Source organism: Ostrea edulis, chromosome 4, assembly GCF_947568905.1.
Source record: "Ostrea edulis chromosome 4, xbOstEdul1.1, whole genome shotgun sequence".
Taxonomy (NCBI): domain Eukaryota; kingdom Metazoa; phylum Mollusca; class Bivalvia; order Ostreida; family Ostreidae; genus Ostrea; species Ostrea edulis.
Genome location: NC_079167.1, coordinates 70,459,854 through 70,476,820, shown reverse-complemented (window position 1 = coordinate 70,476,820; position 16,967 = coordinate 70,459,854). Strand labels below are relative to the sequence as shown.

Genomic DNA, 16,967 nt, shown 5'->3' with positions numbered 1-16,967 from the left:
AAAGTTTTACATAGAAATATATACACTGTAGGGAAAATCTTTAAAAAATCTTCTCCAGAACCAATGAGCCAGAAGAGCTAAAAATTTGCATGAAAGCTTCCTAACATAATGGATATTCAAGTTCGTTCAAATCATGGCTCCCGGGGTAGGTTGGGGCCACAATAGGGGATCAAAGTTTTACAGGGTAATAAATAGGGGGAAATCTTTAAAAATCTTCTTCTTAAGAACCAATAAACCAGAAGAACTAATATTACACGACAGCTTCCTGACAAAGTGCAGATTCTAGTTTGTTCAAATCATGGCCCCCGGGGGTAGATTGGGGGCCATAATAGGGTATCAAAGCTTTACATAGATATAGGGAAAATCTTTTTAAAAATCGTCTTTTCAAGAACCACAGAGCCAGAAGAGCTAAGATTTATCTGAAAGCGTCCTAACGTAGTGCAGATTCAAGTTTGTTCAAATCATAGCCCCCAGAGGTAGGTTGGGTCCACAATAGGGGGATCAAAGTTTTACATACAAATGTATAGGGAAAATCTTTAAAAATATTCTTCTCAAGAACCATTGGGCCAAAGAAGTTGACATTTATATGAAAGCTTTCTGACATAGAGCAGATTCAAGTTTGTAAAAATTAATGACCTCCATGAATAGGTTGGGGCCACAATAGGGACTAAGATTTACATGCAAATATATATGGAAAATCTTCAGATATGGGCCATGGTGGCTCGGGTGAGCGATGTGGCCCATGGGCCTCCTGTTACACCATGTAACACTTGATAATATCCATATAGTACTTTCAGCCTTTGTAGTTTACTATTAATGTTAGTTTGTAATTATTTTTATTTCATTTTTGTTTAGTTTTCCTTTATATGTAAATTTACTGTTGTCTTGAAAAGGGTACATGTTCCCAAAATTTCATTTTGTTCGAGTCCTTACAATAATATACAGAAAATAACAATATTGTGGGGACATACATGTAACGACGTCGGCTCATGAGAAGCCCAAGGCAGATCATTTAGATGTCAATAAGACTTGCAACAGAATCTTGAATCATTTTTATTGGTCTAAGTTGAGAAAGGATGTTTCTGAATTTTGCATGTCCTGTCATGTTTGCCTGATGGCAGATAAACCATCATCGGATACTGATTTTGTGAATTTTGATTAGATCTACTGTAAGTTAGTAATAATTTCATTGCTATATTTTTCTGAAAATATATTTGTTAAATCTCTGAAATGGATATGCTGAATTTTTCAGAATGAAGTTTTCATTGTCATTCAAACTTTTTAAGTGAATACATTTATATTTGATTGACACATGTGACCTAGAAAAGATTCTAGGTGTTCTATTTTTAGAACGATGTTTGTCCGAGTTCAATATAAAGATAATGTAACACCTGGAGTATCAAATTGTAAAAAAAAAAAGGCTCTGGAATCTTTATTTCAGTATAGATACACTGTAAATTGTGTGATAATAAGCACTTGTCCTTCATTTAATTGTGTTTTATCGTTTCATTCCTCTTCTTACCCTTGTAAAGCGCCTAAGAGTAATTTGTTTTTATATAAGGCGTTATATTAAATTTATCATTATTATTATTATCATTATTGCTAAGCATTCTATAAATACTCTGCAGAATTATATTTGGAATTTTGCATCTTGGGATTGGATTGGACTTTACAGCTGATTTGTGAGTTTTTATTGTCGTGTGTTAATTCAGATCGGCGGTAAAGCAGCATCTGACACTTTGATCAGACCTACTGTAAGTTAATTATTTATTTTAATTATTTTTCCATTGATACATTTTTCTGTACATAATTGTATATAAATTGTTAAATCTTTGTGATTAATTTTTGCTGGTCACGATAAGGGTTATTTTGACTCATTACAAGCATCCTGGGGTGGATGGGTTGCAATTATTTTCCTTCACACATGAATTACCTCTGTGTAAAGTAACATTAGATCAATATTTTTACCTTTTCCTTATATGCCTGTTGTTTCATGGTTGATTCTTACATTTACATCATTCAAAGAAAGTACCGAACTTATGGGAGAAAACACGATATGGTTGGGATTCCAATTTTCCAGAACCAAATATAGTACTTTGAATATATCCTCAGATTGATCACTGTTCGTTATCTTCACCTTTCATTGTAAACCAGAGATCGGAGTAACTCAATCGTTAGATCATTCGCCTCATAAGCTGGAGGTCGTGAGTTCGAACCCTGCTCGTGTCATGACCGCGTCAAACGCAAGACGTAAACATAGGTAGTGACTGCTCAGTCGCCTAAAGCTCAGTATTTACAAGTGAGAGTCACGGGTCTTTCGTATATGACCATACAACCGAGGTCCCGTTTCGCTGCAGGCTTTGACACGTTCATCAACTTTCACTTTTATGGTCCTAAGCGCTAACGATATGTCAAAATTTGTGGTACTTTACCTAGAGCTGCAGGTGACGTTTCAATATCAGTGAAAAATTCTTCAAGGGACACAAAACCAAAAATATGAATGACATCTTTTTAATGCTGTTGATACTAAATTGAAACTAAATGGATATTCAAAAGGAGAAGGTAGCTCTTTATCAAAATTGTATAATTCTGAAGGGTTTTAGTACGAGGGTGGGACCAAAATGGTCATAGTGATTAATTGTCTTTATCACTTGAAAAGCTTCTTTAATTTTCTGATGCTATATAAAAACTAATTGCATATCGAGGAGAAGAAGAAAGGGACAATCATACACAATTTGTGAATTTCGCAATCCCTGAGTTGTAGTCTTAGTTTTAATAACACATTTGATAAATACTGTTACTGAATATTAGAAGTTAGCTTAGATATGTAGAATAGGTGCGTTGGTGGTGTTTCACCACAGAGTAGTGACATGCGTCTAATGTGGCGGAGATCAAAATTGTAGATCTACTACTGCCGCTGGTTAGCCCACTAGTATGTGAAAGGGAAAGTGGAATGCGTAAATCTTACTTTGCCAGTACAAAGCCTTCAATGCTTTCCCGCGACAATGCACGTCAACTGGGATCTAGTATCCAAGGCTTAATTGACGGGGATCTCGGAGCAGCAAGGGCTGCAGAGATGCAGTGTATATGCCCACCGGCGTGTCGAAATGCCCTAGTACTTATCAAGCTTGCTCCAACTATGTGTCAAATAACTCTGCTGCCTTGTGGATACCCTTTTATAGGAAACGCTTTGGGAGAAACCCCAGGGGAAAATCCTGTCTGGTACGTGTAAAGTCCCTCCTGTGCGTCAAGGAAAAGTTTAATACCAATCTTATTAAAATCTTCTCACGCTGTTACACTGGAGAAGGATCGGACAGCATTGCGTTTGAGGTCGTGTTATTTCACCTTTTACACTTGACCAATCAAATGACAGCTTTCGCTAACATGACAATTTTGCCGTGAAGCACGGGATGATAATCATCGAAGATGACGGTGGCCATGAGCGATGTTAGAATACCACATACATTATATTCTAACGATAATGGATGTATAGTATCTGATATTTGGAATTCGTTTAAGAAGGTACTCCACATCATCATAATGGCTGACTTCCTTTAAAAACATGAATGAAAAAATAAATATCAGCATTATTTGTCTATCAATTTAGAATTTTATTGTCTAGCTGAGTAGATGTAGCTCAGTAGGTTAGCACTGTAGTTAAAATGTAGATTGTGGGTTCAAGATCAGCGGAAGGTTATAATTTATATAAGACTGCTCTCTGCTAAAACTGCATTTTTGACCAAATAAAGATTTGAAAGTTTTGTACATATCCTCCAGTTTTCATCCATATCAAATTTCTCTAATGTAGCATTCCTCCTTAGGTTTTTCAGGGATCGACGCCTACAGTCCAAATACGCTTCAGTAAAACGATTCCTTGTCAAGCTATTGTTATTGATCGACTATTTATTTAATTATTCATGAGACTGGGGTCAATAACATGACCTCAAATGCAATGCTGTCAGATACTTCCCCAGTGTAACAGTTAGAGAAGATCTGAACTTAATTAGATTGGGTTTTAATACCAGAAGCTAAGAGAGAGGTAACCTAAATAGAAACCCTAAGTGCTGAATTCGGAGGTGTTTCGGCCGTAACTGGCGCACTTGAACAGACCACAACACCATGCATTTACAACCATTATGACATTTAGAATCACAACCAACCGCTATGTTGCTCGCCCTGAGAGGACCCACCAGGCAGGTACAGTGTCGGGCTCCCTGTCTCGAAGGAGCCCAACCACTGCTACTGGAGATATCTTAGTTTCGTATTGTGGAGTCAGGAAAGCTACTGGCCGAAAGAACAACTAAAAGCAGAAACAACAACCAGATATTAACATCTTGCACTGGAAAGCTAAGGGAATATCTAACAAGAGACCAGAGTTGCAGCACTTTCTTCATGAAAACAACATCAAAATCTGTTGTATACAAGAGACACACGTCCAGTAACCCTCATTTCAAATGTTTAATGCATAAATTACTGTATACAGGGAAATGTTCACCCCATTTTATTTTCGCTTTTTTCGTCCTCGCTGTAAGTGGGCAAATTTAAGTCTGTGCGAATTCAAATATGATGAACTTACCTTGTTTAACATAACTATGTCTAGTTGAATTTAAAACGTGACGAATATCTACACATATAAAGGACGAAAGTAACACGGGGCGAAAATAACCTTATACACAGTAAACATTGTACCTATTGACGGTGGGTTGTTTTGTTTTACAGAGCTTTTGTGCTATAATATGATTAAAGTCTTACCTTGGACTTTGATCAGATCATGCTAGAATACCCACTTGATATATTTTTTAACATCGAGATAACACCTATTTTCATGTTTGAAATACTACCGGTATATTCCCATCAGGCTTTCAAATAAGTAAATTGTTGAGTTTATGACTAAATTAAAAACAAACAAACTTGCAAAGAATAATCTCGAATTTAGTTGAAAGCATATTACTAATGACAAAACAACATATATATCTATTCCATGTTTTATATCTATTAAAATTGGCAACTAATGTTACAGGTAAATTTACACCATTCTGTACTGATGAACTGAGAGGAGTGTGTATGTAGGTCATCCTGATGCACACGACTGTACGACGATGACGGTGTGGGGGTATCAAGACCTATACCGAGTTCGTTCATTTCGTCGCTTTCCTCGTCCATCCATGCGTGATGCAATCGTCCCAGTCTGGCCAGTATTCCGCCTTCATGCGATCACAGTAGGCACATAAATTAGGATATTCTGTAGAGCAATAGCCACATAAATTAGGATATTCTGTAGAGCAAAATTCAAACAAATTAGGATATTCTGTAGGACAATAGTCACACAAATTAGGATATTCTGTAGAACAATAGCATTAACGTTATTTCTGTGAATTTATTCACCCATGGACGGGATATCATACTATTACTATTTCGTAATTTAAATGTAAAACTTATACGGTACCAATTTTGATGCACCAGATGCGCATTTCAACAAATAATGTCTCTTCAGTGATGCTCAAGCCGAAATTTTGGAAATTCGAAATAACAATAAACTTGAAAGAGTTAAAAGGAAAACTAGAGTGCCAAAAACTGGAGCCAAATTCGTCCAAGTATAAAAGCTATGCTTGAGGGAGATAATCCTTGATTTTGAAATGAATTTCTAAATTTTATCCCAGCAATCAAATATACATCCGTATTTTCAAGCTAGTAACGAAGTACGTAAATAAATCTGTATAAATGCTATGAAGTCACCAGTAAAAAGTTAAAAAAAAAAAAAAAAAAGAAAGAAAAAAAAGAGCATTGTTATCATTAATTGATAACATTTTTAGACTGTTTGAGTTACATGAACTCGTCAACATGATTTTCTCTTTCTACACGTACTATTTCATTTCTCCGGAGTTTTTATCTATTTATTTTTTTCTGACGAAAAATCCAAAACTACTCTGAGGATTGAAATAAAACAATATTCGTGAATATGCAGATGTTTGGAAGAACATGGTGTATTTTCTCGATGACGTGCATGCATGAGCAATTACAATGGGTATTGCATGTTAAACGTTGTCGTATTTGATCTTTTTGCTTTGTATTGTATAAATTTTCATTTGTATTGTATAATTTTTCATTTGTATCGCATACGAAGGGTTGGTTTAAATCAATGAAACCCATTGTAACAACCAAAATAATTTGGTTTTTACATATGTACAAAGGATTTCATTAGTTTAAACCAATGTTCACTTATCCAGCCATAGGCTATGTCTTTTTTATTTCCACTGGTTATCTACATATATTTTTTCCAATGATATCTCTACAAATTGTAATGATAGCCATTTCCTCATGACTGCGATACGGTTGTGAACAATGCGTACGTGAATCTTGATAAATACACTACGTCTATTTCAACAGCTGGGGATTCTAACAGAAATGAAACTAGAATGTGAATTTGATTATTGAAAATTCATGGGGGGTATAAAATGCAATGCTTCATGCCGACTTTTCCGGAAACGCTAGTAAACACACTTTATGAAGTACGTCGACAAGAAGCGTCGCAGTTGATACCCCTCAAGGAGACATACTTCTGGACATCGCCACAACGGCTGATTTCCTTTTCAAAAATGAATGGAAGTATAAACAGCATCAATATCTGTCTATTCCATGTAGATTAAATTCCCTAGCTGAGTAGCTCAGTAGGTTAGTGTCTCGACTGCAAAGTTTTTAAATTTTTCCACATTGCTTTCTACTAATACTAATTTTTTTTCAATTTCAAAATGTTGTTGTATACATGTATATCCTTTTTTTTCATCCATATGAAATTTCTCTGGTGTAGTAGATTCTATTGAACTTTCCCTAGCTTATCAAGTTTAAGTTGTCCTGCACTGAAATAGGGGACCAGTTTATATTCTGGTTACACATCTTGAACATCTCGCTCGTTTGCAACATGATAATGGCCAAATTTTGACAAATAAAATCCCTCATAAGAAAGCAAAATATACAATCCCTCGGATACAATACAAATGAAAAATTATACAATTAAAACATTATTGGAGTTCATTTGCCGTGAAAGGCTAACGAAGGGTAGCACTAAAGAACATTCAGTGAGCATACTAATTTCAATCCCCACTATACAATACAAAACGTAGGACACCGACAATCCAATCATTTATTACCGAGTGAATGAGAATGATTTACAAAAAGGTTGGGGTAAAACCCACCCGCATAATTTATAATACTTATGACATTTTTTTGGGTACACAAATGAAATGAACGGGAATTATTTGAAATAGTCTTTGTGGATGTTAGATGTATTTGAAAATTCAGACTTCTAACGATGAAAAGGCGTTTATAAAGGTGGGACGATCCAAAATACATTAGTGTTTGTTATGTTGCTTCACAATGCAACGATATCTCATTACATATAGTTAGTGGTTGCAACATGGCTTACCATGGATGGCTTTCTCTCCATATCCCCCATAACTCTGCCAGTATAACTGGGACAACATTCCAAACACAGAACTGTCAGCCTGACACACCCTATCGCCAAATAAGAATTTCTTATTTCCTGTAAAAATAGAATGCATACAATTAATACTCTTGAGTAACACTGAAAGGATCAAATGTTTGTTTTCAACATATAGAGGTACTTGTATATATAAATACGAGTCGCGTGAAGCAAAAATGGACCTTGATGACGTGCTTAGAATATTAAAATTCATAAATTAAACGGTGTTCAACCCCAAACATCAATCAATCAAGAAAGAAAGCATGAGTAAAAGTAAAGATATCTTTCTAAGGGACAAAAACAAAATATCAAATGAGGTTACATCAACATGAATTATATGATAATCCTCTAATTTCACAAATTTTACCTATAAACATTGACAGAGCCTTTAGATCCTCGTGCATGACGTGATGAACTTCCTCCTCCGTGTGTCGGCCCACTCCCTGGGCGTAGCTCTGTTTGGCAATCATCCTCCGTACAAGAGGAGCCAAGGTCCACGAAAAATTCATATTTTTACTTACATTAATGCCATCTTTAGGATCATACACCCATCGCTGTAATGCCACTGCCCTGCAATATTGCAGAAATAAAGATCGCGTTTTGTGTATGTTGCAGGATACATATGTAACATCCAAGGTCGACAATTGTTGTTTTAAAATATATAATAAAAACATTTCGAGACTGGGGAGGTTATCCCGCATCATCCACAATACTTAAACGTTAGATATTCAACATACTCATCCCCATTGTCATTTCATCAAATCTTATATACATAAATTGGTAGGTCTTTTGGCATTACTTTTTTCGCGTTTAACTATCATTCTTTGTATTTCAAGTGTCCATTCTCTGTATAGTCAGTACTTACCAATATAAATGTTCATCCACCATTCTCTGTACAGTCAGTACTTACCAATATAAATGTTCATCCACCATTCTCTGTATAGTCAGTACTCACCAATATAAATGTTCATCCACCATTCTCTGTATAGCTAACGCCGCTGCCCTGTCCTCGTCAGAGAATCCTTTGTCGAGGTCAACATTAAATTTATTGTTTACATACTGGATACAGAACTCAGAGTCCGCGACCTCCTCCCCGTTACACTCAATCCACGTCACTTTGTTTTTAGAGCTTTTGTTGGTGACACTGTCGTGCTCATTCTTAAACAAATTCATAAAAATCCATACGTTATCATGTAGTAGTTTGCTACTTTTCATTGTTATCGTGGTGAAATCTTTCACAGAAATGAATTTAAAATCTAATCTTACATATTACATCAATTTGTATACGTTACTTTTAATTATCAAAAAACGATATTTGACTTAGTATTTCATCCACCTATTTTGATATCATCAATAACTGGTTTAGTTTTGGTCCATTCCATGTATATTTACCAAGAAAGGAACTTTCGCCATCCGGAGATAGGTTTCTAATTTCACAGCAAAGGGAGTTAAGCTAGGGGCGTACGGTCCTCTCCCCATTTGGTGGTGAACAATCGTATTTGGCGGGTAGACCTTCCTGTGAAAATATTAATGTCGACATCTTGAAATTAACTACAAACAGCACTTGTACAACTAAATTTATAAGTTATTTAACTCTTCAATTGTTCTCTCTCTCTCTCTCTCTCTCTCTCTCATAGGAGTAAAACTTGAAATAAAAAACCACTATAAACACGTTAGAAATACTTCACCTGTATTTTAAGAGGATCATACAAGATATACATTGCATTTGAAATATTATATATAAAGCACGGAAATAGTAATGAACTCTTAAATGAACATAACTACCCTAAGTGAAGAAATATCTAATATCAAGCACAGAAAATTTCACTTTATTTCGATGATCCTCTTAAAAGTACGTTAAATAACTGTATCCCATTTCCATTCTCAATGACCGTGTAGCGTGTGACAACGTTGCGAGAATATTCCATCGTCATCGAAAGCAAGTTTTATGACTTAAATATGACGAGTAGTCTAGCGCACTGGTTACATGCTGCTGGGAGATTTGGTTCCGCAGGTCGTGAGTTCAACCCCGAGTAGGGGCGGAAGTGGGTATCCAAATAAAGTAAAATTTCCTGTGCTATAGCTATATATATATATATATATATATATATATATATATCTGTGTGTGTGTGTGTGTGTGTGTGTGTGTGTGTGTGTGTGTGTGTGTACAACTCGTACGAAACTTAAGTACATCTACCAGTAAACGTATACATGAACTTCAATCATATGTCTGAATCAATCATGCAAAAAGGTTCGCAATTATGAAAGTCATTTTGTCATTTCAATTCTCAGTGCGCAATGTATTTATTTCAAAATTGAGTAATGTGTTCAACAATCGTATAATACTATAACATTTGCTTTTAAAAGAAAAGGGTGCCTTTTATTTATTTATTTTTTTGCATTATGTGCAGTATATTAGCTACTAAGGTAGGTCGCTTGTTTGAGAATGATTGGCACTCGACATTCGCTCTGTGTTCGTTCAGCGTTCACTCACCGGTTTTAAAGTGAGAAAGTGTAACGTTTCAGGAACTGTATAAACAAAATGTTAAACGCCTTGCTGGGAAGTCTGGCTAAAGGATTAGTATGCATAAGAACCATGTAATTAGAGAAAAAAATGACAAAATTTGTTTATTTGAGAAAAATCTTGAAATAACATGCGAGCAAACACTCAAAATAAAATCAATAGTGCTACGTCCAAGGGAGGTAACTCTAAGTACATATTCTCCCTAGTGAGCATTACATTTGTTGTAACTCGATCGATCCTCGATGTACGGTGAATAAATTAAGGTGTTTTTATCAAACATTAAGATGTTATCGTTACTCTGAAATGATTTCTGTGCACTTAAACCTTCAAATTGAAGTAAAAAGAAAGGGACTGTCGAATGAAAATTAACAATAACGATACAGGTACCGGAAAACAGTAAATCATCTAACTCACTTCTCCCGCTTCCGTCTCCTCCTGATGACGGCGATTAGCGCCACCCCCACGACAGCCGTAATGCAGATCTCCCTGGGGTGCGTCGTCACGAAACTCTTTATTGTTTCCATGTCCATGATGCCTGTTTAACGCCTGCACTCCTATAAATGCCTGGAGGGGCACCCAAGGGGTGAAGTTCATACTTCATGATAAAGTTAAGATATAGGACACAAAGACAGGCCATGCAAATTTTGCACATATTATTGCTAATTTATTTATCTATACAAAGAAAACAAAAAAACACCACCGTTTATGAACAATTGACATTCTGGAAAGGCTTTTACTAGTTACAATATTCTGCAGATCAAACAATCTTTGATTTTACTGTTTTTGTGGTTGAGTTTATGATTACACTATTTTTGATACTATGGTTGTTCCCATTTCATTATATCGTTCCAAGTGAAATTTGGGGACTTTTTAAAAACCTGATTATAAAGAATCCGAATCGTACGAAAACATTCATATGAAATTTATAAAAGAAATTCTGGGAGTTCATAGTAAACTTGAGTTTCTAATGATGCATGCCGATCGAGCAGAGCTCAATCGTTTACCTTTAGGACATGTAATCTTACAGTCTTGTGATAAATTCTTATAGATCATATTCAAACTCGGGATGAATCTTTATAGTTAATAAGATATATCAAACAACTAAACTATCAAATTCATGGGCAAGAAACTAAATACATAGTATAGGATTTGCTTTCATCATGAATAAAAATAGTGATGTAAAACCTTATATATCAATTCTATTAAACAAGGAATTATATATATACTGATCATTCTATTAAACAAGGAATTATATATATACTGATCATTTTTTTGCAAAATGCAAATATCCATAATTATGACAAATTAACATTTTTCAGTAAATTACATAATATGAATAAACGATCAGACTATGTTAACAAATTTAGATTTGATAGATCAATGATTTGTAAAATTAGAATAAGTGCTCATGAGCTTGCTATCGAACAAGGAAGATTTTTAAACATCCCAAGATGCAATCGTTTTTGTGAAGTGCCAAACTTCAAATTTTGCTTAATGATTAACTAATGAAAGAAATAAAAAAATGAAAACCGTTTTATTGCCCCCCCCCCCACCCTTGTCATAACTAATTATGTCTTCCTGTGTAAATCTTTCTGAGTGTAAGTAAACCCGATAGTTCACATTAGGAAGATAACACACTAAAATATTTTATCACATATTTACCCCTTTATCTAGTGGATATCAACTTTCCAACCCCATGCCCCGTATGCAGGAGGCCGGGTTTCGAATCCCGGCCGCGACAGACTTAAGTCGTTAAAACAAGTAGTGACAGTTCCATCGCCAAACGCTCGGCATCAGGTGTGAATGTCACGGGTCCTCGGAGATGACCTTACAAACGGTTGTCCCGTGTCACAGTAAGTGTGGCACGCTAAAGAACCTTCACTGCTCAATGGCCGTAAGCGCCGCGAGCATAGGCCTGAATTTGAAGCCCTTCACTGATCTTGGTAACGTACATGTACCTCCATATGAGTGAAAAATTCTCGAGAGAGGCGTTAAAGGCCAGCAGTTGGGTATAAAAGCAGCCAATCGGTGAAAATGGTGGAATATATGAATTTTCTGGTCACATTCAGATTGCAGCACTTATTTTGCAAAAATAAAGATTAAGCTGTTGTACTGAAATTTTAAAATGGGTATGCTTGTTCCCCTCATAACTGTGCATATATTGGTCATATCTATTTTAGATATAAATTCTCATGAAGTTTTAATTTTGGCCTCAAAAATCTGAAGCAGGGCTAAATTTGTATTTCAAACTAGAGATTGGCAGTTTGTGGGTGTCATTATCTTTTGTTATTGTTTACACCGGATGTTGACTCACATATTGCGCGAGCATGTTTGTCTAGTTCTAGATGAGCGGGATTGCACCAAAGGAAACATGTAATCAAATCACTGTACAACGTGGAAAAAAAAGTACTTACTCATATATCATTGGTAAATCCAGATTTTAATTTTTAATTATATATAATCACATTCCTTTAAAAAAAAAATTGGTTAACTTTATAAAAATAACTCATTAGGACTGTTCAGTCTGATCTCTGTTTCAGAGTTTTGCAGGATTGCTGGTACCTTTTCTCGAAAAATGTCAAGCATGGTGTTTGTCTGATTAAGCAACAATCTCCTAGGCCAGTTGTGTAACTCCCATTGTCTCTCATCAATGATGACAAATATGTCCAATTGTTCAACCATCACTCTAAAATTACTCTCAATCTGGACTCTTACGTGTGGACATTACAATGTCAAAAGAAACAATCACAGGTCTCCAAATATCATAATGGACAAAGTGTTTCTTAATAATCCTTCAATGCACATGTCCTCCATTGCACAGCTACAATTTCCCCCCAAATTCTTCTCATAATTGAAAGGTACCAAGAGGAAAATCATAAGTATTAGTATATCAAATATACCAATATATGTGTATATTATCAAAAAACTACATGTTTTAAAAGACATGGATAAAACAATGATGAATTCATCTTGTAGTTCCTAGGGTGAAGTTTTGTTAAAGTAAAAACATATCCTTTCAGTGCCTCACGGATCGAGCAGAGTGGTAGAAAAATGCGGGAAAACTTTAGTTTATTTTGATAAATCATGCCAGTCTCCCTGTTCAAAATATCGTCTGCTACAGAGCACGTGTAGAGTCAAGCATCAGACTGCTGCTTATTCTGATAACACTGCTAAGCCCTGCCCTCTTGCCATATATGCTTAATTGCTGTAGGGGTGTACATTTTTCTAGGTTACTCCCGGCCTTTAAATTAAGCAAGATACAATCAATCAATCAATCCATGCACCAAATGAACCCGGGATACGTCACATTCAACACCACACAAAACGCTTCCATCACTTTTTTTATACTGATGTACCGACATACATTATATGGGGCTGTAAGAGTCTCTGCTTCACTGACCACAGTGGTGGTCTAGAGGTTAGAGCATGCGGAAGGCTGGGGGTTCGAATCCAGTCCGCGGCAGACGGAAGTCGTTAAAACTGGTAGTGACAGTTCCATCGCCCTCGGAGGAAGAATGTCACGGGTCCTTGGAAATGACCATAAAAACGAATGTCTCGTGTCATAGTAGGTGTGGCACGTTAAAGAATCCTTACTGCTCAATGGCCGTAAGCACCGAGCAAAGGCTTACATTTGAAGGCCTTCACCGGTCTTGGTGACGTCTTCACATAAGTGAAAAATTCTCGAGAGAGACGTTAAACAAGATACAATAAAGTTAGCGCAGTTTGATATCTACCGGTATCGTACGATACAAACCATCAGATACATCTGGTGCATCAAAATTGGTACCGTATAAGTTTTACATTATGACCCCTGGGTCGAGGCCTCTGCTGGTGGACTGTTAGTCCCCGAGGGTCTCTACAGCCCAGTACCTAAGTACTTCGTTACTAGCTTGAAAATACGGATGTATATTTAACTGCTGTTATAAAATTTAGAAATTCATTTCAAAATTAAGGATTATCTCCCTCATGCATAGCTCTTATCCTTGGACGAAATGGCTCCACTTTTTTGGCACGCTGTTTTTGGCTATATTTAGCTCTAAAACTTCATAGTTATTTCGGATTTCAAACATTTCGGTTGAGCATCACTGAAGATACATTATTTGTCGAAATGCGCATCTGGTGCATCAAAATTGGTACCGTATAAGTTTTACATACACAAACCAACTTCAAAACTAGATCTAACATGTAGATTATTGACTTATTAATGGTGTATTTCTTTTTATGCCCCCGAGACCGAAGGTCCTGTCTGTCATTCTGTCTGAAACTATAACGTTGCTAATAACTTTTGACACTGTGACCTTGACCTTGGAGTTTGACCTACTTTTTAGCCGAGTTGCGTAGCAAATCTCAGCTTTTAAATTGGCGAAGGATGGGCGTCCAGTCGGGCGGCGTCTACAATTAGCTTGTCCGGTCTCTAACTTTCATACTACTTGGTGCGTCTTTGTCAGACTTGCATTTTGATCACATCCATAAGAGAAAGGTTCCTATCTATTTTGAGGTCAAAGGTCAATGTCTCTTTTTCACTATATACTGTGGATTTGAGCTTGCCTCTAACTTTTATACATGTACTTGCTGGTGTAATGTTTATCAGACTTCAAATCCTCATGGCATTCAAGATTCATGTTGCTTTTGAAATCCAAACGCCAAAGTCAAGGTTATTATCACACTAAATACCTATTGCGGCCATTCAAAGCTTCATACTTATATAAACTATATTAAATACGTGCATGTTTTTACTTCGTGAATGCAAGCGTGCATAATTTTCCAAACTGCAACTCGGCCATATATACGCATCTTTGATGCGTTTTTAATACTTTAACCTTGCTAATAACCTTTGAACAGTGAGTGCTAGAGCTTTGATATTTGATATGAGTATTCCTTGTGACAAAACCTTTCCATGGGTACTAAACCTTTTGACCTTGACATTTGACCTACTTTTTAAAAAATGACATTGGTCATAGCTTCTAAATGGTAAATATTAGATATTTCATATTTCACATGAGCATTTCTTGTGACAAGATTTTCTACTGGTCCTTGTGACATTGGCCATCTATGGAATTGACCATTATCAGGGGCATTTGTGTTTCACAAACAGATCTTGTTCTTAGACATGGAAGTTAATTGTAAGGCATATACAACATAAACCTGCAATGTAACGTTATGGCAGGTTGAGAACATTTAAATGCATCATGTTTTAAAGGAAATCTGATGTATACAACACACTTCCATGTTTAAAAGAAAAGCTAAATCAATCTATTCTGTCAGTTTATTCTGACTTGAGGTAACTTTCCCCTGTCTGCATTACAAAGCGTGGATCGGAGATGGCTGGGGTCAGAATCTTTCTGAGAGTGAGATAACTTCTGTCTGCATTACAAAGCGCGGATCGGAGACGGCTGGGATCAGAATCTCTCTCAGAGTGGGACTAGCATTACAAAGTGTGGATCGGAGACGGCTGGGATCAGAATCTCTCTCAGAGTGGGACTATGTAAGAGGAAGATAACGCCCATTTCGTAAAATGTTTCTAACTTTTGATACATGGATATCTGTTACGCCCCAATGACTTTTCCTACGAACATGTTCACTGGATTAAAAACAATTGGAAGGTAACCGGTATATGCGCATTGCATCAAGGATTTGAAACAAAACCAAACATGTTGAAGCAATGTTTATTGGTAACCATGGAGTTGAAGAACTTTCTTGAATTCTCCAAAATAATATCGTTTTCATGAAATAAGAACACAGTAATTCGTCAGAAACAATTTCTTTCAAAATATTAGTTGTGACATGGACCATGAATATTCTTACCTTCATGATCTGGATAAAATACATTCCATGATTGTTGGTTTCCCATCCGACAGCAATGAACTTGAAATGTATTCAGTATTGTTTCTCTCCAACAGTGACGGAATGGCAAGTTCTCTACTTGACGGTGTGAGAAGTTGTAATATGACAAATCCTGGGGGAGTATCAGGGGTCTCCATATAGGTAAGTGTATGTCTGGATAGGCGATAAAACGAGGACTGGTACATATCACAAATCACCTTATGACCAGGGAGCCGACACTTGTAATCTCTGTCAGATGATTTAAACCTGAATCCCTCCTTATGACTGCCACTCAGCATCCTTATCTCTCCTTTATATAAATGTGAAGGTTTTAGTATCATACAGCTTGTGTCCTCTATTTCCCTTCTGAAGGTCACTTCTGTCGGTGTCTCTATTTTACGACACCCACCGACATACAGGTCTTCTGATACATGGGGGAATATATGAATATATATATATATATATATATATATATATAGCTATGCTAGATGGAACTCCGCGCAATCACAAACCCTTTCTTCTACCTGTAAATGCTAGGAATCTAGTGAAAGAGTTGTCACTGTCTATTTTACATGTCAGATTTGATGCAATGAAGTGAAATCTCTAATCATAAAGTCAATGTGACCGGTAGCATTGAAAATATTGTTAGTGGTTGGTTAGTTGTATATAGTGCTAAACGTCCTGTTCGAGAATTTTTCACTCATACGGAGGCGTCACCATTTCCGGTGAAGGGCTGCAAAATTTAGACCTAGGCTCGGCGCTTACGGCCTTTGGGCATGGAGGGGTTTATATTGTGCCAAACCAGCTGTGACACGGGGCTCGGTTCTTCCGGTTTCATCCGAAGAATCACCCCATTTTAGTCGCCTCTTACGACAAGCAAGGGGTACTGAAGACCTATTCTAACCCGGATCCCCATGGGAGGTGTAGTAACGTTGATGTTTCAATTATGGTTGCTCGACTTTAAACAATAGTCTTCTACGTTATATGCCTGCTGTGATACTTCGGGTCGTGATGGACGTTTTATCTCTGATGAACCAAATAAGTAAAAAAGCAGAAACTAATACTAGTATGTACATCGGTTATTGAAGAATGGGTAAAATATTCTGAGATTCATTTGCCTGAGCTTAAACTCACGAATTC

General features: G+C 36.5%; 1 protein-coding gene across 4 annotated transcripts; it reads right to left on the bottom strand.

Annotated features, from left to right (window-relative positions):
- Positions 1-4,914: 4,914 nt before the first annotated feature.
- LOC130046260 (failed axon connections homolog) lies at positions 4,915-12,836 on the bottom strand. 4 transcript variants are annotated; one of them, XM_056163654.1, is made up of 7 exons: positions 12,419-12,836; positions 10,419-10,568; positions 8,873-8,996; positions 8,436-8,638; positions 7,848-8,050; positions 7,424-7,540; positions 4,915-5,275 (listed from the first exon to the last, which is right to left on the bottom strand). In XM_056163654.1, exons 2-7 carry the CDS (start codon positions 10,532-10,534, stop codon positions 5,139-5,141), a joined length of 900 nt encoding a protein of 299 aa, XP_056019629.1. In that variant the 5' UTR covers positions 10,535-10,568; positions 12,419-12,836; the 3' UTR covers positions 4,915-5,138. The 4 variants fall into 4 exon arrangements, with proteins under 4 accessions (XP_056019629.1, XP_056019630.1, XP_056019628.1 ...); XM_056163655.1 differs by lacking the exon at positions 12,419-12,836 and adding an exon at positions 11,667-11,969 and having other exon boundaries at positions 4,915-5,242; XM_056163653.1 differs by lacking the exon at positions 12,419-12,836 and adding an exon at positions 11,667-11,931.
- Positions 12,837-16,967: the final 4,131 nt, after the last annotated feature.